General features: G+C 38.9%; 6 protein-coding genes and 1 pseudogene across 8 annotated transcripts in view; 4 read left to right on the top strand and 3 right to left on the bottom strand.

The window, feature by feature from the left end:
* LOC110059650 (dnaJ homolog subfamily B member 4-like) overlaps positions 1-22503 on the top strand; it is a 110559-nt gene that overhangs the window by 45403 nt on the left and 42653 nt on the right. The gene's annotated exons all lie outside the window — the stretch shown is intronic.
* Positions 1930-3570, top strand: LOC110059671 (uncharacterized). Its single transcript, XM_020766397.2, has one exon. It carries the CDS (start codon positions 2263-2265, stop codon positions 3136-3138), a length of 876 nt encoding a protein of 291 aa, XP_020622056.1. The 5' UTR covers positions 1930-2262; the 3' UTR covers positions 3139-3570.
* Positions 4957-6022, bottom strand: LOC110059672 (uncharacterized). Its single transcript, XM_020766398.2, has one exon. It carries the CDS (start codon positions 5902-5904, stop codon positions 5086-5088), a length of 819 nt encoding a protein of 272 aa, XP_020622057.1. The 5' UTR covers positions 5905-6022; the 3' UTR covers positions 4957-5085.
* On the top strand, positions 6145-7694 carry LOC110059669 (dnaJ protein homolog 1 pseudogene; annotated as a pseudogene). Its single transcript, XR_016205523.1, has one exon. The product of XR_016205523.1 is annotated as a dnaJ protein homolog 1 pseudogene (transcript).
* On the bottom strand, positions 10996-15548 carry LOC110059670 (dnaJ homolog subfamily B member 1-like). The gene is made up of 2 exons (XM_020766396.2): positions 15042-15548; positions 10996-13124 (listed from the first exon to the last, which is right to left on the bottom strand). Exons 1-2 carry the CDS (start codon positions 15349-15351, stop codon positions 12445-12447), a joined length of 990 nt encoding a protein of 329 aa, XP_020622055.1. The 5' UTR covers positions 15352-15548; the 3' UTR covers positions 10996-12444.
* On the top strand, positions 15797-17623 carry LOC110059673 (uncharacterized). The gene has a single exon (XM_020766399.2). It carries the CDS (start codon positions 16027-16029, stop codon positions 16756-16758), a length of 732 nt encoding a protein of 243 aa, XP_020622058.1. The 5' UTR covers positions 15797-16026; the 3' UTR covers positions 16759-17623.
* LOC110059679 (uronyl 2-sulfotransferase-like) overlaps positions 18569-22503 on the bottom strand; it is a 12004-nt gene continuing 8069 nt past the window's right edge. The window contains exons 6-8 of one of the 2 annotated variants that reach the window (XM_020766404.2): positions 22208-22308; positions 20852-21009; positions 18569-19937 (exon numbers count right to left, since the gene is read on the bottom strand). In XM_020766404.2, coding sequence (XP_020622063.1) covers positions 19762-19937; positions 20852-21009; positions 22208-22308 — 435 coding nt within the window. In that variant the 3' untranslated portion in view covers positions 18569-19761. Of the gene's footprint in view, positions 19938-20785; positions 21010-22207; positions 22309-22503 lie in introns of both variants that reach the window. The other variant, XR_016205524.1, reaches the window with a different exon arrangement.

Below are 22503 nucleotides of genomic sequence, written 5' to 3'. Positions count from 1 at the left end.
TTATGTTCTAAACGTCTAATATCCCTTAAATTGCCCTTGTTGTCTTCTTTTTATGATGGTTGCCCGCTATATTTGTAAACAAAGGGGTCAAGTGTGTCTCACTATCTTGGCGGCATCACAGGAAGACCCGCTGATTCCGGTCCGGAGTCCAGTCACTTCCTCGGTCGACAACAGTAACGACTTTTGAGTTTAAAAAAACAGGTCCTCAGGTTGTGCGCTCTTTTAATCCTTTTTTTGTATATTTATCGAGTTATTTTTAGCCGGAAAATCGTTTTCTGGTTAGCCTCACTGAAGAGACAATTGCGCATCTTCACAACTGAATAACAATATATATTTTTCAGTACTAGGTCCTGTAGAATCATAGATTATGCCTGTGAAGCAATAATAATTATTGAGTTGATATAATTGGTATACCAAAAAGACATCGTCCTGTGCAGTTTTTCAGTTTTATCATTATTTACCCAAAATTTAAAATGAATCGAAGTCATTCGTGAATATGTAATAAAAAGACACTTAAATTTCTGGCAGCAAAGTTGGATTAATATTGTTTAGAAAAAAGAATAACTCCTCAAAATTAAAAAATTCTTAAATTGATTTGCATAATTCGCATAATTTTATTCCATTTTATTGTGTTATTGTATTTTTATTTTGGATTCTTTTTTCATCATCTTTTTATAATGTTACCTGTCGAAGACTGTCGCTTAGACAGTGGGGAACTAGTATAGTTTTAATATTTTTAGCCAAAGAATTAACGTTCGAACAAAGAGTTTCCTGTGATAAAATAATTTAATCGTTTTTATCTATATATATAGTGAGCGCCTTAAACCAGAGCATACATATGTCACATTCTGCGCTAGAAACGTGTGCGTTCTCCTCACACTGGTAGTCACGGGGCTTTTTTGCGCGTGCTCCTATTTTGTAGAAATTTTTCAGGTACAGTACTACTTATTTTAGTTTATCGTCTTAGAAACTGTAATGCGCTGAAACCTTACGGTTTTTGCAATTACACTGCCTACGCATGTTAACGGGTTTATGATGCAGTTCGTATGGGGAAATCCGTGAAACGTGAGTAGTGGGAGGAAGCGTAACGCTTTAATTATAAAATATGCAATTCAAGCTTGCATATGGAAGCAAAATTTCTAGCACGGTCGAAGTTTTTCTTCGATTCCACCTCATGATAAACAAATAGAATTTTACAGGCTTATTTTCGGTTAGGTTTCTTTTGGTTTCAGTAGGTGTAAAAATGTATTTAAAAAACTGAAGGTCACTGAAGGTAACCGCATATATCGATGACCTACCCCCTACTCACACAGTTTCGTGCAGTCGCTCATTTCATTTCCAACTTCCCTCATCTTCATATTCCTTTAGCTAAAAGTTCCCAATTCCGTCAGCTGCACTGATTAGGAAAGGGTTTAAAATATACACACAGTTAAGGAAGGCTTATCAAAGCATGAACAGCTATTTGCCTGTGTTAAATTTATTCAGCGTAGTTATTTACGGGACTTCATGTAGCAAGGAAAAAAAACTCCCAACGAAATGAAGAATGTATTTTTAGAAATTCAATATTACAAACACGGAGTGACTTTGAATTAATACTATTACAATAAAATTATTATTTTTTGTCACATAAACTATTGCATCATCGCAGTTGTCTTTAAAGGTCCTTCGACTCAATGCTAATTCAATGTTGATTTACGATGTCCAGCAGAATTCAAACTGTCAAGAACCGGGGGTGTGCAGAGAAAAATTTGACGCTTTGTTATTTATTACCAAATATACAGAGTTGTCTCAGCCATTTCGCCTGACTTAGTCTATTTCTGAGGTGATATTTTGCGCAAAACATCAACAACGGCAAATAAATAAATTTCCATCACACAGGAAGTTCTATCTCAGATCTTCCGTTCTTCAATTCTCAAGACAACCCATTTTCAGGGCGGCTTATCGCAACCGCGGTTGTGGTCATAGACAACTAAGGGGCGAAAATTTCATACTAGCTTTGGTTTAGGAGAGAAAAGATTTGCAAACAGAGTAGGGAAAACATGTAGATTTGGAAAACCCTACTTCTGAGAAAATTATTTATTGCGCGCTCGGCAGTCATCCGGCATATGCAGGTCGGTCACATGACCAATAAATTCTCCTGTTTTGCTATAACTTCCGCAATGGTATAAAAGTCATCATTTAAGGCGAGCGACCGTCAAGTTGCGAGCACGCACCGAAGATGTTGAGGTAATAAGGAAAATTAAGGAAAGACATACAACTTCAATGGAACACTGCAAAGATGCGAAAGGAAAGAGCGCCGAACGCGAATTAGAGAGGACAAACGCGTACGTACTGTCACTTCTCAAAGATAAACGGCGACTGAACGCCGAGCTGGACAGCGAGCGTAAGTTATCAAGGAAGTTGAAAGAAGAATGTTGTGATTTAAGAAGAAGACTTAGGGAAAGCGAGATAACAGGGAACGAGTCAGCCGCTTGCTCTAATGTTAATTCCCTCGCTAGTGCGAGCGAAGAAAGTAGAGCGGAAGATCTCGCGGCGAAAATCGAATCTCTCGAGAACAGTTTGCGTGAGTCGCGCGCGCAGATTATTACTCTGGAAGATCACAAAACAGTGTTAGAATCGGAGATACTGCGACTAGCAGAGGCGCTTGGAAAGGATGATTCGAACTCTGATTTGGAACTTTACATCGAACAGCTAAGTATTTACGAAGCTGACTTCGAGAAAGAGAGAAAGGACAAAGAAAAAGCGGAGACTAGAGTTTCCGCTCTTGCTGATCAAATCACTGACTGCCAAGAGCTCATATCGACACTTACCCGTGAAGTGGACTTATATAAGAACGCATTCGAGCGAGAAAGGAAGGATAAAGAAATGGTGTTAATGCGTGAGAGAAAAGAAGGGAGAGCGCTTAACCTACCTACTTACTCGCAAGCGGGGCTGCCAAACTTTCCTGGAAATGTTAATGATCAAACGAGGCTTGCGTTACCTGTGCCAGCCCCTCATTTGCAAGTAGTCTACCCAATAGTAGACTCGGTATTACAGCAAGAAGACTCTAAGCGAAAGCGGGAACTTCATCGCAGAGGGGTACTCACAAGAGATACCCCTGAGAATCCTGAAACGACGGATTTTTTCTGCGAGAGCTGATTTAGCGTTCATACGTGTGTGAGATATTTTGCATTTTAATATTACTAGTCTGTCAACAATTATGCTTAAGACTTCCTCGATCTTAGCATAGTTTCGTCATGTCATATAGCCGACCCGCAGAGGAAATTGGAAAGCAGAAGAGTAATATTAAATAGGGTAACTGCAAGGTGTTACGAACCTCAAATACATTATTTTACAGTTATTGTATGCCAGAGAGCGAAAAGCTCAGCTGCTTAGAAATTGCTTCACAATTGTAAGTATATAACCAGTGGAGCCAACCGCGGAAGATGATGGGGTTTATTGAACTTGTAAATTTGCATAATAATCTACTTCAGGCACTTTGCAAGAGATGTAAAAATCACGAAAAATATCGTTTGCGCGATTGAAAATACGGCAAATCAATAAAAAATAGAAATTGCTGTGGGGAAAAAATGAGTCAAAATCACTGGGACCAGGTCGCCAATGCTTTAAATAAATACTTCGAGAAATTTCGGTTATGCAACAGAAAAAACGAAGATTGGGCGAACTGTCACAAATGTTTACCACTGCTGCTTTTGTTTTCCATCAACATTTTTCAAAAATGAAAACCTGCCTTCCAGTATTAAATCTAATTCCCGGTGAAACAAAGAAAATGTGTCGGTACTGGTGGCATATTCACTCAAGTTGGGAATGAAAAGCGTGCTAAGCGAATTGGAGATACAGCAAAGAAATAGATTAAAAAAAAAAAAAAAAACATTTCCCGTTGTATGGAAAACGATAGATCCTTTAACCACAACGAAAGAGCTGTTTTGCGTGAACGAAAAAGCGAACAGAAATAGCGGATGTTTTTGGTGATAGCAAATCAGTAGAAAAGTTTATTTACATTGTTATCAGCTAACGAGAGAGGTTCCCAAGCGCAGGAAGTCGTTCATTGTTCAGTTTCCTTTAAGGAAAATATTTCTCTCGAGAAACTTAAACGTAAATGGTGGGCTATTCTTGTACAAAACAAAGGCCAGATACAGTTCATCTGAGGGAAAGAATAAAACTCTCACGCTTGGATAACTTCATACATGACTTGATAAGCTGCAGTAATTTTTCGACAGGCAGTAGTTGATATTCAATCCTCAAAGGAAGTTAATATTTTAGTTCCTCCTTAAACCACTCTAAACCTCTGAAACGTTTCGATCGTAATTATAAATCGTCGCACAGAGAAACAGAAATAAGTATACAGTGAAAATTTCCATCATTAATTTCCATTCTGAAGACTTATCTCATACATACATCGCCAGTTATCTGCAAGAGTTGCGATGGTTTTCAGAACTGCAGATTTCATCAGAGAGAGTATTGCATCACAGGGGTTAAAGAATATCATCAATGTTTATAGATTTTACAAGTTTCAATTTCCGGACAGGAATTCGGCTTTAAGCTTGGCACGCGCTTGAATCAGGCTTTCAACACGCTAACTCGCACTGAGATGTTTCGTGTCTTGGAAAAAGAGCGGATTTTTCGTAGAAATCATTGAGGGGGTCGACCTCATCAGGATATGGGAGTACTTCCAAGAAAAGGTAACACCATGTTCGTGCTTTTCACGAGATTTCATAGCAACAATTTTTTCTGCTAAAGTTCAGAAAATGAAAATGAAATGGGAATCTTAAGTTGCATTCGCTTTTTTATCTCTCCAAACGTGACACAAAGGTACAATGTAGTCTTCTCTTGTCGTCGAGAAGGGACTAATAATCAAACAGCGTTGCGTGACTAAATGTATTTTTATCTTTGCATAATTATGTTTAGGACTCTTCTCAGTGTCCCTACCCAATAAAACTATGATGCTCTCGATACTAAAATAATAAAAGTACTTTTATTCTACTATTTTATATTTGGATGATCAGACATTTTATTCACACGATCAGGGAAAGTTCTAAACAACCTTGAAAAGCTTTTGTACAAAATTAAAAAAATATATTTTAGTTAATTATCTAATTTCTCAGGGACACGCGCTTCTAAATCATTGCCAATGGACAAAATCTCCTTCACCGCCGCTCTGCGAGCAGATTTCAACTTTCCTTGTCCATCTGTTTCGACTAAATCTAAACTAAGAAGGCAACGAGTTAAGTGTTCTTCCAAGTACAAATATTCTTTATCTTGCTTCGATCCTTTGAAAGCTTCAACTCGTGGGATAAGTTCCTTCGCTTTTGCTAATACACTCTCGATTTCGTCGAACTTCTGTTTCTCGGCGGTTTTTGTTTCAAGTTGAGAGTCATCCGCAATAGCAGTTGTTTGATTTATGTCTGATGCACCTTTCTCCTCTTTCTCTGTACATCGAGGTTCAACAGATGAAGTCTGATCTCTTGAAAGTTGCTTGCTGTCATCCCAATGCACCTCCTCGAGAGAAGTTTCCGCGAACCCCTCGTTCAGACCATTTTCTTCTCCAAACCGAATCTCTATAGGAATGGGAACATCCCTGGCGTGTTGTGATAACTTTAGCTGTGACGGACAAGTTTGTTTTCCGTCTTTTTTCACTTTCTTGTCCCAGGGTTTTTCCCTGTGCAAGAATCGCGTGGGGATGATTGTTTCGCCGTCTGATTGTCGATCTTCTTCTACTACCCGTCTCGTTTTCTTCCGGTTGGAAACTCTTCTTGGCTTCTCAGATGGAAAATAAACGGGATCTTCCCAAAACGAACGAGGTCTTTCTCCGTAAAACCCACCAAAACCGTCGAAGGGATTTCCAGTCGCTTGAACGCGTGGAAAACTGCCGGCCCGAGGATCTCCGAAAAGGTCTCCCCGCATCTTCAATGTTCTTCTCAGTCTTGTTGTTTCTTCTTCAGTGAATGTTTTATACCAAAATGATGCTATGCAGGATTCAGTTTCTTTTATAGGCAATCAAGCACTATTTCTAGAAACGTGATGAAGACGCTAGAAAGTGGTCACTTCTATTATAAAATGTGCTTCTGTAGAAACTTTTAGAACCTTCGGGAAAACCCTCGAAATTTCTCGGATCTTCTCAGAGGAGGGTACAGAGGTTCGCTTGTTCTCAAAGTCATTGCGTTATAATCCGGCAAGATTTTGCATAAGTCATATTAACTATTTTATTCAGAGAATTAAGGGAGCGAGGAAAAGGGTTTTAAATCAGGTTCTTAAATTTTATCGGTGGAAAAATGGCGCTGAAAACAAGCTTCATCGAGTGGGACAAAATGCCCTCCCCTCCCCTAAAAGGTTTGTTTTGAAGGCACTTTCCAGAGCATTCGGCGCATGTGACGAGAATTTTATATATAAAGCACTTGTCTTAGATAGCTAGTTCACGTCATTGAAGTTTTAAGATTGCATAGCGCTGAGTTATAGGCGAAACCATGGGAAGAGATTACTATAAAATCCTTGGCGTTCCTAAAACAGCTAAGGACGACGAAATCAAGAAAGCCTACCGAAAGCTTGCTTTGAAGTGGCACCCAGACAAGAACAAGAGTGCGGGAGCAGAAGACAAATTCAAAGAAATTTCCGAAGCTTATGATATCCTCAGTAATAAGGAAAAGAGAGATATCTTCGATAAGTACGGTGAAGAAGGACTTCACGGTGCTCCACCGAGTGGAGGCAATGGGATGAACATGAATTTTGGTAGCGGAGGACCAGGATTCGCAAGAACATTTGTGTTCACGAGTGGAAATGCACGCGACACCTTCGCCCGAGCCTTCGGAGACGACGACGAATTTGCCGACATCATTGGCGGCCTTGGGGGTTTTAGCTTCTTCAATGATAGCAGAGGTAGAAAGCCAGGCCAGAGAGCAAATGGGATGGGAAATTTCATGTGCGACTTCGATGGCATGGCCCCACAAACAAAGAAACAAAAAGTCCAGGATGAAGCAATCGAGAAAGATCTGTTCGTGAGTCTGGAGGAACTGCTGAGTGGCTGCACGAAAAAGATGAAAATATCTCGGAAAGTTCTCGACGGGCGTGGTATTTCCAGAAAAGAAGAGAAAATACTGACGGTGAACGTCAAACCAGGATGGAAAGCAGGAACAAAAATAACTTTCCCGAAGGAAGGCGATCGCAAACCTGGAGTCGTCCCGGCCGATGTTGTGTTCATTGTCAAAGATAAAACACACAGCCAGTTCACGCGGGACTCCAACAACAATATAATCTACACTGCAAAGATTTCATTAAGAGATGCCCTGGCTGGAGGACAAGCCGAAGTTCCTACTCTTGACGGACGAAAATTGGGACTAAGATTAAACAGCATTGTAAATCCAGATTCAACCGAGCGCATTCATGGAGAAGGCCTTCCCTTGCCCAAAAATCTCACCAAGCGAGGTGACTTGATTGTCAAATATGACATTCGTTTTCCAGATGAACTATCTTCCGCTCAGAGAGACATTTTACTGGATATATTACCAAGATGAAAGAAAAAGATATCATTTGAATTTTTTCCTACATGGTAAATAATTTATTCATGTACCTGTAATATAGTATTTTAAAAATGGCCAAGAGCTTCTTTTGGTTTCTAATAATATATTTCTAAACATATATTATGTCCATGTAGTAATATCAAGAGTCTGATTACATTAAAAATATTTTCGTTTCTTAAATTTGACATGAAAGGTCTGTTCTTTTGCAAATCCTTGAGTATTGATTGATGGGCAGGCTTTCACAATCTTCTCTGCCAATCCTGAGCGAGCAAGGGGTTATATTTGAGCTAAACTTTGGTATGACAGCTTTTGTACATAAATGGCAGCTTGTGAATTGGTCTTGAAATTTGTACAGGTTAATCCTCTCCAGGAGTCTTTCGATATTTAAACCTAAGTGTAGGCAACTCCCATTTCCTTCTGTCTTTTCCAGCTTTCAAAACCAGGAAGGAAACTGAGGTCTGAGGTATTCAGACCTAAAGCTTAATCTTTATTCCTTTACTTCAGGGAAATTATCTTTAAGTTTGTTGTAGAATTAATTCTAAATTTTGTTTCTGTAAAATTCATATTTGTTTTCAGAAAATATCTATACCCCTCCCACATGAGACTTTTGAACACCTCATCTGTCGACTCTATGCTTTCCTTTAAAAATTATTGCATGTAACCCCCTCCCTGCCCCCTTTGAATTTCCAAATTATGATTTTGGCTTCACTGGGTACACATATTTCCTGGACCCACCCATTATCATCTCTCTGAAGCCTCAAAGGAAAGGTATCTCAGATGTCTTTTGTTTCCTAAACTTCACCTTTTGCCCCAGGAAGGAAAGTGAGACATGGTTAGACTAAGCCCCCATTTATCCTGTCACTTACTGAAGAGTTGTCAACTTGCAAGTCAGTGAAAAACAGGAAGCCCATCAAAACATGGATGATATACTGTTCAAAAGCTGAATTAACTGACTTGCATTTACTTTGACTCTGGGAGTCAGATGAAGGGTTCTCACTTGAAGTACAGAAGTAAAACTCATTTCTGTGACTCTGGCCCTTTCTCTAGTACATACTTATGTTCCCATTTCCTCATTTTAGTATTATTGGCCTGAACTTGGCAATCGTTTAATAGTTAATGAATTTAAATAATATCGTAAGTACTTTACACAATTTACTTCCTCTATTTTTAAGAGCTCATCCTGGGGGATGGGGAGGGGTTCTCCCTTGTACAGTCTATATAGGTATGTGCGGCCCAAAGTGTATAGTTTTTAAGCCATTTTGACCTGAAAAGGGGCATGGATTTTGATCATTTTGGTCTTAAATTGGGAATTTTTTTACTCTGGATTGGCATTGCATATTTTGTTTACCAGGAACTAGTATTTTTCTGCATCAACATTTAGCCCTCATTGAAGACTACAGACTGGTAGTCGAAAGCTCATTTTAAACAAATTTTTAACCAGAGATCGTTTTTCTATTTTTCCAAACATTTAGCAAGTTCACCAGTAGCATTAAGGGCCCATCAACCACACTCAGACTTAACAGGTGTAATGCATCACGACCATTATTGACAGCCCTAAGTAACCCCTGCCAAAAACTTTGGGGAGCACCTGCCCGGGAGCTCATCCTCTCATATCCCCCTGCTCATGACAAATTATGAGATCATAATTGGGGTCAATAGCCAACTAGGAACACTTGACACATTTTTGTGACCAAACTGTAATAATTGGTACATTTTGCTGTTTCAGCTGAGGAGGGTGTAAAAAAACCCTGGCAAAAAAACCTACTCCAGATGGGGTGTGCCAAGACAAACCCTAAAAAATAAAACTTATAAACTTTTATACAAGATAAAAAAAGATAAAGCATGGGTATACTAAAGTAAGGGAGTGGAGATGGGGGGAGGTGGGTGGCAAAATTAAAGATTACTTTTTGGTACCACTTATATTCTCTTCTTGGTATGTACCATTCCTGAGTAGGATATTCCCTTATATGATGCACTCTGATGTTGGACAAGCCACCTGACAGGGTATGGGTTTTGGTGTTGCTGCCCTGAACTGGGTGTACAATTTGTACAAGTCTGTATTAGACTGAGTCTTTAAAGTCTGTGTTGGGCCTAATTTGGGTCAGTTTCTGTGGCATTAAAAGGCTAGGAGTATTTCTACCCCCCTCCCCCTGGACTGGATGATAGTCCATGCCAGGAGTAACGCCAGTAACCATTTATAATCCTGGGGTCCGTTTCTCAAAAGCCCTGGAAACTTTTCGGCCCGAAAAGCCAGCTTTAGTTAATGTGTTTTTACAAACAGAGAGTTGCATACGCCTGGAACTTCTTGTATGAAGAGAACCTCTTTTCATACTAAGAATATGCGAATAAAACAGCTCTGTAATCATAAGGTTTGAGATTTTGCTAGGGCTTTCTGGGTGTGAAAACATTTCAGGACCTTTGAGAAATGGGCCCCAGGGTGGAGAGTGGCACTGTCAAAGTAGAGAACTGACCAAGTACACATTGCAATGATCCTGGCCTTCAAGCTCAAATCTGGACTGCTCGATCCAGAGTTCCACATGCTTGGATAACAATTACATCCCTGTGCCTCCTTCTGGACAGGGTCTGTGCCAATACCAAACAGACCCATCATTAAATGTAACAGTCTTCAGCAAGCTGAGATCACAGACATTCACCAGTCTTTGGAAGGTGGTCAGTCAAATCAAATAAAATATCTTGAAATAAATTTCAGGATGAGAAAGTACTTTAGGTTTGTAGGTATCCTCTAATTCCACCCAGTCCTATTCCTAGAAATGGAGGGTGTCAGCAGCAGCCCTGTATACAGACAAGTGTCAATATGTCCCCTCCCCTGCCATTTCATTTTTTGGCACTTACTTCATAATATGGGACCTCTTAGGGTTCTTTTCCCTGGGCCAAGCCTGCTTCAGGAAATTCACTCAGTGTTTTTATTATTTTTGTCAATTACTTGACTCAACTTACACTTGCGCTTGGCCAGACTGCTAGTCACATTTCTTCTAAAATTTACTCACCATGGCCTACTATGCCACTGGCCTGCTGGAAATTTTGGATAAATGTTCTTCTCATATTCATATTGGAGTCCCCTTCCCTTTGGCTGAATAACACTCTATTGCCAGCCAAGAGACATTGATTTGACCCTAGTTCAGGCACAGAAAATACTTTAAAGCCAGGAGCAACTAGATCCAAAATAAATGCGCAAAAGTGGCTGTGTTGAGAGAGGGTCGAAAAGGGAGGGGAACACACGTTAATGGAATTGGCACTCCTCTAAATCAACCATAAATTACTTTCATGTGGCAATACCCTATCCTCTCAAATGGGACTAGGCAGAGAGGGTAAGAAGGGTGTAAGATTGGTATGATCTTCTACAACTTTGAGGTCAAACTGTAATTTGCAGTAGCATAAAGGAGAAATTGTGCCTAACTTTGAAAACATGGCTTCTTTTGAGTTCACCACTTTTAACACCACACATAACAAGCTCAGACTATTTTTTCTACAAAATAATTTAAGTATAATTTATTTATGCAAATGCAGTTATTGTGTACATGCATTGTTACATATTAAAACTGAAAACTCAGTTTGGCTGCTGGAAAACACCAAGCAGAACTGGAAAACATAATGTTACTTACAAATCAAACCAAATCTAGATTTCTATTAACTGGAGTAATTTTCTTGTTACTTTGAAAACGTGCTAAGCTGCAAAACAAGACACCTAGATCTTTTCACAGCTAATAGCACAGTTTGCAATAGTCAGATTTGAAATGGAATTCCAAGAGTGTTCCAGGGTACAAATATAAAATTTTCAAGTCTGACCCAGAACTCAGAAATGTTATGTTGTAAATGTATAAAAAAATTATGCTCTTCTATCAACTGACCTATTAAGTGTTTGCGGTAAAGTTTATGATAGCAATTTCATTTGCTATTTTATAATAACTATAAAATCTCAGCAGTTTCCCAGGAATTCAGGAAAGCGCAAACCCTGTTATGGATGTCAGATTGATCTAGTAATAATGAGAGGAGTTGTGATGCAAAATATTGCACTAGAAATTCCATTTTCACACACTTTACTATACAGCAATACCTATTGGCATTTTGCAAATATGCAATCTATGCCACATTAATAACTACTTTGGATAAGATATTTGTACAACCCGCTTTTCCCACGAATATTAATTTTCAGATTTTCTACAAATCATCAATCAATATTGATAAATATATGTATATATTATTTCTATACAGTGAAGCCCTATTCCTTGACCCTATCAGTGTTCAAAACGCAGCTAGCAGCAATGGCCTTGTCGACTTATCATACCCTTTCTATAAATTACGGTTTCGCCTTTGCATAAATGCCGAGTTGCTTGTCAAAGGAACAATAATTATTGTGATCACGCAACTTCTATCCTTTAAAATTTCAATGTCCTGTCTCTCTTTATATATGTATTTATCCCTTCCACTGGCTACAAAACACAAATTTGACTAAAACTGTTAAAATACACTTTCTGTAAAGAACTTGATCAAATTAAAAAGCTACAACAAACTGCATGGTTGTCAAGTTGAATTAAAACTGACAAATTGTTCATGGAAAAAAGACAATAGTTTTTGTATATACAAAGAGAAACTTTAGCACAGTTCAAAATGGAATAATAAATGTATTCCACCTTTAAACTCAAATAGATGAAACTGTAAAATTTGTTACTGAACACAGGGTCACACTTTAATACATGGAAGCACATAAAAATACCATTTGGAAAATATAACACTGACAAGATGTATACTGTACCACCACTTTGACAAACTTGACAGTGCAGTGTAATGCCGTTCATGAGTTGTCTCTCACACCATCCTCAATATTGAGTAAAATAGAGTGGTTGCTCCAGCCACTTTGAGGAATCATTCAAGTATTGTTCAAATAACATCTAACATATTACAAGTCTTATCATACTAAATTCGCCAGATGCTGTCTCTGTTCCATTGACAAATTTGTTGGCATTTCTACATCAAAAGTCACTATCATGTCACCCCTTTTTCCAGGACATTTTGGCAGAGGAAGACCTTCACCAGGAATTCTTTTCTGCGCTCCTGGCTGTATGACTTCATTTAATTGTACAGATAATACTTTCCCATCAATGGTTGGAATAGGTAGGATGCAGCCAATGAGGGCATCACGCAGACTAACTTTTGTAGTATAAAGTAGATTGTTATCAGCATCTCTTTTAAAGTACTGGTGTGGTTTGTCCCCGATAACAAATATAAGGTCCGCAGGTATTACTCCTGGCTTTTGGTCACCATGTCGCTCAAAAGTTACTTTCGTTCCTGCTTTCCAGCCTGGTTTTATTTCTATCGCAAGAATTTTTTCTTCGCGAGAGGTCCCTCCACCTGGGGTTAAGACCTGCCTGCTTATTTTCAGTCTTCTTGTGCAACCAATTGCAAGTTCTTCGAGACTCACTTGGATGTTTGTCTCGATGGCAGGATCCTGTACAGTTTGTTTTTTAGATGGATCTGGAGAGGGAAAGTCAAAATCATCATCACCAAAACGTTTGAAGCCAGTTGAGCACGAAGAAAACCGTGAGGTAGAAAACATGCGGTCAAACTCTGAGGTAAAGCCGTCAAAGAAGTCTGTTGAAGAAAAAATATACAATCAATTAATTGGTGCTATGAAGTTACAAGCTGTAGTAACTGAAAAAGCCTGTAGACTTTCAGCTTTTAGGTTCTGAGTGATGAAACACAGGAAGTATGGACTAAAATTATCGCTGCAGGAAAACAAAGATAAGGCAACTACTATTAATTGAACAGTTAAGTTCTAACACTAGATATGGAAACAAAAAAAGACTGTTCTAGTTAAAATCATAATATTGCTTACAATTCATTGGTTTAAATACCCATCTTGCAGCATCATGCCATACATGTACAAAGATTTGCAAATATAAAAACACTCAAGGACAAAGTGGATTTGTCGTAACACTAGCTGATCTTATTATTCCGACAGGGATCTACAGAAGGGACAGAGAGAATCAATCTCTCATTGAACTGACTGAACTGTTTTAACTGTAAAAAGCACTTTCCTGAAGACTATAATGTCTTTGAGGAACTAAAAAATGAACAGTGACTTGAACTGCATGCAGTGCAATTATTGTCCTGTGCAAGCTGAAACATGCTTTAAGCCCCAGAAAAAATGGAAGGTTCCAGAATAAGGAAGTTATTTATTCAGTTGACAGTTCATTATCATAACAAAATGTTCATGACAATCACTTGAAATTTGCTCGATGTTTTCTCTCATTTTACTAAAATGGTGTAACAACTATCATAATTCACAAGTGGATCATAATTTTTAACCTAAAATTTTGAGAGGGAGGAAGGTTGTAACAAGGGATCGTTGAAAGGTGTATTATTTTTTTCACACCCCTTCATAGATTGTATCACTGAAACAATTACAAAGCTATGGTAGAAATGAGAGATATCATACAAATTATTTAAAAAACAGGATTTCAGAAGCATACCAATTCAAAACTAGATTATGGCAAAAGTTTAAAAGAGTGCCAAATTCAAAGAGATTTGTTTTTCCTTTGACAAATAAAGCGAACAGCCAAACAAAAAAATGCATGTTAGCGGACAGAAAATTCCAGAAAAATTGGATATGCATGAAAAACGACAAGCACGCAAAGTGTGTAGCGACCAAATTTGTGATGGAAGCCATGAATTTATAGTCAAAATCAATTAAGTGTTCAATTTACTAGCTACGTCCAAAAATTTCAAGAAAGCAACTATATTTGTGAGTAAACAATCCAAAACAGATGAGTACGACCACGGGATAGTGTTCCACATCACCGATTTTTCGCAATGATCTCTTTTGTTAGAAAATTAATAGTAATACGTTCGTTTGACAATGACCTGGCAGTATACCTTAATACCGGTGTTAAACCAAGAAAGTGCGTGAAAGTGACGATTCCATGCAGATTAAAATGCTAATCCGCAAGCTACAAAGCCGGCCATTGAAAAGCCAAACAGCCTTTTGTTTTGATCGCCAAAATTCGACCAATTCGTCCTACTCTTGGATCTGATTTTTTTCCCCCTCAATTTCAATAAATTTTAATACTCGACACGACCTAAATGAATAAAAGTTAGCCACAGGCTTTAAAATCGCAATGTTACTGGTTCAAAACTCATCCAATATAAACATGATCGAAAATAGAAGTTTCTAGAAAAACGGACAGCAGATATCCTTTCAAGAGTTTCATGACGGAGCTTTTCTGTAATATGTATTTATTAGAAGGACAAATTCAGAGATTTAAACTAGACCCAAAGTACATCTGACCTAACCGAGACTAGAAAAGTGAAGCCTTAACTAAGCTAAGCTCTTGGTACAATGTAACAGTTGCTGAATTCAGTGAACGTTTATAGCACTCGAGTTAGCCTATAAATCGGTCCATCCCTGAAGATATCATTTGGAAGCCCGGAAAATGGGCGACTTAAAGCCATCTAAGGCAAACGAAGGTTGGAAATTATAAGCAAAGCGACAAAAAAAAAATAACAAACCTGTGAATGCAAATTCGGGATCGTCACCAAAAACGTCGCGGAAAATGTTCACAGGATCCGGGAAGTAACCAAAACCAAAGACGCCTTCGTTCTTCAGCCCCTCTTCGCCATAAGCATTGAATATTTGTCGTTTGTCAGGGTCTATTAAGACCGAGTAAGCCTCAGATATTTTCTTGAACTGTTCCTCCGCTCCTGGGCTTTTGTTCTTGTCGGGGTGAAATAGAAGAGCTTGCCTTTTGTAAGCTTTCTTGATGTCTTCGGACGGGGCATTTCGAGGAACACCAAGAACGGAATAGAAATCTCTCCCCATATACGTCGTCTACTCGCTCTAAACTAGGCTACCGGGAAATTAAATCACCTTTTTTCTTTCAACTGAATGGCAGTTAATCAGAAGTGCAACTCTCAGCGGAAAAGTCTGAACACTAAGCCGTTTCGAAATCCTTCGCCAACTGAATTGTCTTCATTGCCCGAGAGTCAATCGAAGGTTCTAGAAACAGTAATCGCTATGCAACCGCCCGTAAAAGAAACTATTTGGACGAGCCGGGGAGTGCACGGGTTCGTGTCCGTGGTCACAGATTAATATATTTGCACCTTAAATAACTTTATGTCTAGAAAAACTATCCCAAAGCTCTAAAAATATAAGTTTAAAAAAGAAAAAGGGTCTTATTTTGATGTCTAAGGGGAAAATGGCTGTTTATTTACTCCTGAAAGTAAACTGACAATTTTTACTTTCCCTACCCGAGTTATATTTCTCTGCCAATCTGTTCCCAGCTGGATGCCACAACACACGAGCCGCTGTGGTCACTATTGCTGAACGTTCTCGAACTGTAATTGTCCTTTGTAAGGTTTATTTGTTTCTTTGCCGCCGGTTTGTCTTCTAGAAAATAATTTAGATTTGATACGCGTGAGCTGCGAGGGTATACACGTGTCTGTTAGCATACGACATCGTTTTATTTCGTGTTTTTATTTTATAAAATTCAAAAACATGGCGTCCGGTAGCGATAGAGACAGACTTCCACAGTTTACTTCGTCGAATTATGAAATCCCTTCGTGGCAAATAGAGTGGAATAAGCCTTGGTATCAGCAGTTTGAAGAGAAAAGAAATGTTCAAAGCAAGTACAATTCTAGAGGACATGCTCTGAACTGTAAGTGCTCGCTATGCGAGGAAGATATGGAGACCGCATTCAGCCCTGAACCGAGTGATGTCACCCACCTTTTTAAACTATCTAAAGACGAGAGAGATCAAGAAGCATTCCCATCGAAGGAGAAGCAGGAAAACTCACAGAACCACACAAAAGAACGTGTTATTTTATTCTCGGATTTACCGGAAGTGACACAACCAACGTCAACGGCCACCTCAAACGAAGGAAATAGTGCGTCATCAGGAGCAAGTTCAAACTCCTTTGGGGCGTTTGAAAGTTCTTCAGACGTTGATACAGACGCCCTGTTTGACAGCATTGGCTCTTTTTCTGCGATTCAATCGATATCGGGTCGCGTTTCAGACTTACAAACCCAAGTGAAACAATTCTCAGGAGGCAAGGACAGTCGCGAGTTCATAGTGCTAAGAGGCTTACTCGTCGCAACTTTAGCGGAACTGAACCGAATCAACGCCGTTGGAATACGATGGCTTCAACAAGCAAAGAATATCGCTATGGAATCAATCCACGATCTTTTAACGCAATTAAAGAGCAAAATTAAAGAAGAAGACGACTTATAACGCCTGAATATGCCAACTCGTGAATGCGCGCACGCTTCGAATACCTTGTTTTTATCGCGTTAATTAATTTTGCGATAACATCTGTTTCACCTCAAAAACGGGTTCAAGATCCTCGAGAAGTTTCGAAAACGTGATGGCCAAAGCACGTGAAGCGTAACTTTCGCTTTTAACAACATTATGCATAGCGGGAGGGCCAACGAGTTATTATTTAGGAGCACAATGTGACAAAAGATGGAACTCGTTGATATGGTCTAGTGTTCCCATATTTATTCAACCTGTTTGACCCCATCGCAGCTGTATAAGTAGTGACGATCTACAAGTGCTTTCCTCCCCGCCCCAACTTAAATATTGGTTTCGACGAAGAGTTTTGGGTAGTTCATACATGCTACTTAAAATGTAAAGGACGAATTTTCCAGAAATTGTCTTCTGTCGCCACGAAGGGTACATCTAACTGCAATATGTGCTGGCTCTGGCCAACAAGGTGGTGCAGTCTTCGAACTTACGTTCACGGATTTCTGCGAAATTGACGGAAATCCGCGAGTGTTTCAACCTTAATCACTTGTCAAATGTGCCACCCTAATCAGTAAAATATTACGAAGGGCCACAGTCTTCACTGCACTTGTTTCTAAAATCTCAAAATTGTATGTTACGTGACCATCGTCAGTTACGTAATAAATTTACATGTAAGATGTATCAGAAGCATGGGTTATTTTATAAGCAAGAATATTGTGTTTAAATATTTGGACTTCTAAGTTATTTCTGAAAGGAATTTTGTCTCCGATAAGAAGGTTTATACAAGGACACTGCTATCTGCATGGCAGGACTTGCTAATAAAGTGGATACCAACAATTTGAAGAGAAACAAATTGTCAAGTTTATGCCATTAGTTTCTACTTGCGTAATATAACGACATAAAATACAAAAGAAGGTTTCCCAAGTAAGCGTTAATTATAATTAGAAGAAAATGTTTCTAGATAAAAAATCATGGATGAGGAATTTTTCTCAATGAATAGGGGGATTTAACTGGAATTTTTTAGAATTTTTTAATTTGATTTCACTCTGTCAAATTAATAGGATAGTATAATTTTTTCCATTGTCAAAGCTCCACTATAGCATGGTATAGGGTTTACTTGGCACAACTGTCAGTGGAGCTTGCTTTACATTCCACATAGTCTTTCATGCAGGTTTGGTTTATTTTTTCAAACAAACTCCTCTTGCTGAAAATTCCCTTCTATTAAAAGCTCAACCATATTCCTTCTGGTAACAAGAGCATGAGATCTGCGATTAAATTAGTTCAATTAATTCAGTGTTTGCGAAAGAAAGCTTTAGAAACAATTGACCTTAAAGATATTCAGTGAAATGGGATTAGTATGCTGGCATGCCACATTGTTGCTTTTAATTTTCTGTAATTTAACATCTTTGATTTATAAGCAGCCTCTTCTTGGGAAAATAAGCCCACCACATAATACCGCAAGCCCAACAAAAAGGTCTTTTTAGGGACAGCAGAACTGGATGGATGGTAAATTGGCCATCTTATAGAATTTTATCAAATTTCATTGAGTCAAAATTTAGTAAATTGAGTGGTTTTGCAGCCTGCAAGAGTATCCAGTTTTTCTGTTCTTTTTTCATATACATGGAATGAGAGCTAAAAAACAGAGGCTTTCACAGACTAAAGGTCTTAAGGTCAATCTTGGTTTTCCTTTTACAAGGCTTTAAAATATAATCTCTAGCAGCTTGCAAAGTCTTGGATTTAACCATTCTGACCTGGGGGTTGGGGGACTGGGGGCTTACAGGAGCCCAGTCACGTGGTGTTTTGTCTTTTTTTTGGCCATGTACAAAATCTCCTTTAATGGAAGGAAACCTGAAAATAATAGTTTACTAAGATAGAAAAACGTCAAAGAGGCAATAATAAACCATAAAGGAATAAGATGGTGAAGATTGACATGGATTGCAAACAACGAATTTGAAAAAATTTAGGCTAAACTTTTCAAAATGTGCAAACCGTGAGTGAGCTCCTTTAAGACCCACACCTCATGTCTTTTCATGAGAATTTGACTGATGAAACAGTTTCTGCATTTAAGAACACCCTAACTTTCTTCAGAGATTGTGGGTTTTAATTCCATCCCAATCCCAAGCCTATATGACAGCTAAGTTTTACATTACAGATAACTGCGATAATCTCTGTCCTCAAAACTCCAATGTAATACATCTATCCTGTGAAATTGCTCATTCCTCCAAGCTTCATCACATTAGCAGTGTTATAATTTCTGATCAAAATGCCTAATTCATTGGAAAAGTAAAAACTTGGTTGTTCCTAGACCAAAGCTAGTACCCAGTCCTCCTCCCTTTTGTAGGATAATTGTAACTGCAAGTGAACGACATTTTCCGGCGTATGAAGAAATTTTCACTCTTAATAAAGGTGCCCTCTCCGGGAAGAAGTGGCAGAGGAATGTGTTTAACTGTGGACTTCTGAACCTTTGACAAGGTGTTCAACCAGGTGTGGGCATAAGATACACTACATCATAAACGTATTCGGCTAATATTATTTTACATTTTTAATATGGACAGCGCGATGACATCACTAAACAGAATCAAAATATGAGCTCAAATGGGAATCAGCACCAGCATCTAAAATTAATTTCAATAGTACCTTGGCTGGAGCGAGAAATTAATTTTGTCTGGTTTCTTGGGAGCAAACTGTATATAAAATATAACTGATGCATAAATAATTTCTGTTAATTATATTTAGTTGATTCTTTTATTATTTGATTAATTTGGTTTTAACGGTAACCAGCTCCTGCGGTAACGTTATTTACCCCAGTCCCTTTGACGCCTCTTCTCCGCTCGTCTACTTCCAGCTGAGAACAATTCGCGGGACTGAACTAGGGTCTACATGAATGATACTTTATCAAATTTATGTTTTAATATAATAATATATTATAGGTAACGCCTTACTTTCCAGATATTATCATAAATATGTCTTTTTACAACTGTGCTACTAATTCTAAGCTGCAGTTCGTAAACCTAGTTCAGCCTTTAGTCTATGAAACCTATCTTTCACAAAATTGTAAAAGTCGTACTCGATTTCAAGATGTTTTTTCACGATCGCTGCTACTTTCGGAGAGGGTCCTTTTTTATTCGCTGTCTTGGTAGTTGTCATTCCTTTCTGAAGCACATCGCCTACAAAAAACAATCACACTTTGTTAAAAGAAAGTGGTGCTTGCCCTTTAAAGTTGAATTACGGTCTTACGATTTAGTTGCCACAAGAGTTCCACGATTTGCTCAACAGCGTCTTGAAATGCCTGCTTTGCAACGTGTCCCGATCGATGCAAAGATATTTGGTAAACACATTGTACTTAGTCCACTACTTAGTTAGGCCTCGTCCACAATACGCGGGAGGAATTTGAAAACGGAGGTTACACTATGAAAGCACATCAAATGTTTTCCGTCCACACTGCGCCGGAGGAGTTTCAAAAACGCAACAATCACCCCCCAGCCATTTTGGATCTGTGCTTGGGAAAAACTCGGTCATGGAAATCACGTGATAATCCTAAGCCATCGTATTTGTAAAGCTCCGTTTTCAAAATGTTTCCCACACGAAAAGGAAAAGCTGGAGTTTTCAGATTCCCCCGGTTTGAAGAGCGTTTTCGAAAAGCTTCGATTAGGGTGGACGATAGGCCTTTAGGCCTAACCGTAGAAATAAAGCTGCGTTTTCAAAAAACCTCCGCCGTAGTGATTGCAGCAACGTGCATAACGTGGCAACGTTTTGGCCTGAGGAGAGAGAGAAGGTGGGGGAGGGGGGGGGGGGGGCGCAGCATAAAAATAACTACGCGGTCAAATAGCTGCAGACGCAACGACGCAAGAAAGCTGCGAGAAAAACTACACGAATGGCATTGTGAAGAGTAAAAGTTAACTGAATGTTTCTAAGCCTATGTATTTCACAGATTGATTAAAAAAAGAGCAGCAAGAAAAATATTTGTTGTCGTCTCTCCCCCTCCCCACCCTCCGCCCCGGCCAAGAATCTTTACCTTTTTGGAGTTCGTACTTCGTTATGTGTCTCAATCTTCTCTTATTTTAACAACTGATATGCTAACCTGGTGCTTTGTATAGTTCCAATACACCTGTGAAAAAATCCGGTAAAAGTTTCTCAAGGACGGAAAGGAAATCTTGCAACTCCTCAGTGACTCCGACCACCAAGTAATTTAACATCACGTTAATCTTAGCTTGTTTCAAAGCCAGTTGTGAAGGTTGCCTTAGGAAAGAGGAAATAAATGGCATTAGTATCACCCAACTAGTGGACTAATGCAAATCCTGCATTTTGATTGGCTACGCTACTAGGGGACTATTAGTAATAGTCATCGAGTAGCAAAATTGGCGCCATCGAGCGTGACGCTTTCTTTCGTTTTATTCCCAAATAAATATTTCTTCAACTTGCATTTGCTAACTTTATTATTACCTTTTCTGTCCGACTAGTTGGGTGACACTAAAACAATTAGACCCTTCGCCCTCAAGGGCCACGGGTCAATAGCCCATTCGGCTTCGCCTCATGGGCTATTGACCCGTAGCCCTTGCGGGCTACGGGTCTAATTGTTAATTAGCTCTAGCAACTACGGAAATGAGGTGGCAATAGTCTGCGTGCAGATGTCTAATTAGATTCTTTGAAATAATGCCTTCCACTTTGAGATTTAGCAGCAGCTTTTTCCCGCCTCTATTCTCAGTGGTTGATATCTTTCCCCGGCACCGTTCAGCGTAGCTAAAAACTAGTGCCGTATTGCGGGTCCCTCCCATCAAATAGAAATATTTCGTACGTAAGTTCGCAAAAGGAATCCGTTTTTTGAGGGGTAGTATACACAAAGAAAAAGAATTTATATTACATCAGAACAAAGTAATCACTAATGGTTGGTTTGGATGATTTTTTAGCTAAACCAAACTTCAGATTAGTTTGGTACACTTTGCCGTACCTGTTATTTCCACTGTTTATTATTTCGCTACTTTCGGAATAGGCCACGTTCGATATATCAATATTCTAACATGGCTCCGAGGCTTTCGGGACAAACGTCTATATTCGGTGTTGCTTTGTTTGTGTCCAAGTGTCTTTTGGGAATTAAGGGACAGAAGAACCTTAAAAACTTTGCAATGTTGACCTGAAAGCCTCGGAGCCATGTTAGAATACGTGGTCTATTTGCTACAGCAAGAGTGTTATTTTATTCTTACTTTCGAAGGGGCGTTACTTTGGGAGCTTAACATAGCCTGTTCCAGGCTCTCGGTCAGTGGGGACGATCGAAAAAGGGGGTGGGCGACGTGCGGAGTCTGGGAGAGAAAGGTGACCGAGAGCCTGGAACAGGTTAAACTTAACAGTAATACTATAAAAAAAGAAATTGTTTCAGTAGACGTCCTATAATGAGACCAGAATTCAATTGACAAAACATTCTTAAACTTCGTCCGGTTACCTGCAAAAGGCTTCATGTCCACAAAAGAATGGAACAATGTAGAAAATTTTTCCAGGGTCCACACATTCGCTTACGTCATTGAGAACACACTCGTCAAATGACTAATAAAACAATAAGGCAACCAAGATAGAGAGTTAATTCTAACAGTGGAACATTATGGAATATGTATGAGTAATCAAATGTTGACGAGAGAAATTAGGAAATAATTTCACGTGGGTTTTGTCAAAATTCTTAATTATTAGAATTTTGACAAAACGTAAGTGAAATTATTTCCTAATGTCACGTGTATACCGTTT

This window comes from Orbicella faveolata, unplaced genomic scaffold (genome assembly GCF_042242905.1).
Source record: "Orbicella faveolata isolate gen_17 unplaced genomic scaffold, um_ofav_v1 contig_12, whole genome shotgun sequence".
In the NCBI taxonomy this organism is placed as follows: Eukaryota; Metazoa; Cnidaria; class Anthozoa; order Scleractinia; family Merulinidae; genus Orbicella; species Orbicella faveolata.
This window is presented reverse-complemented; position numbering and strand designations above follow the sequence as displayed.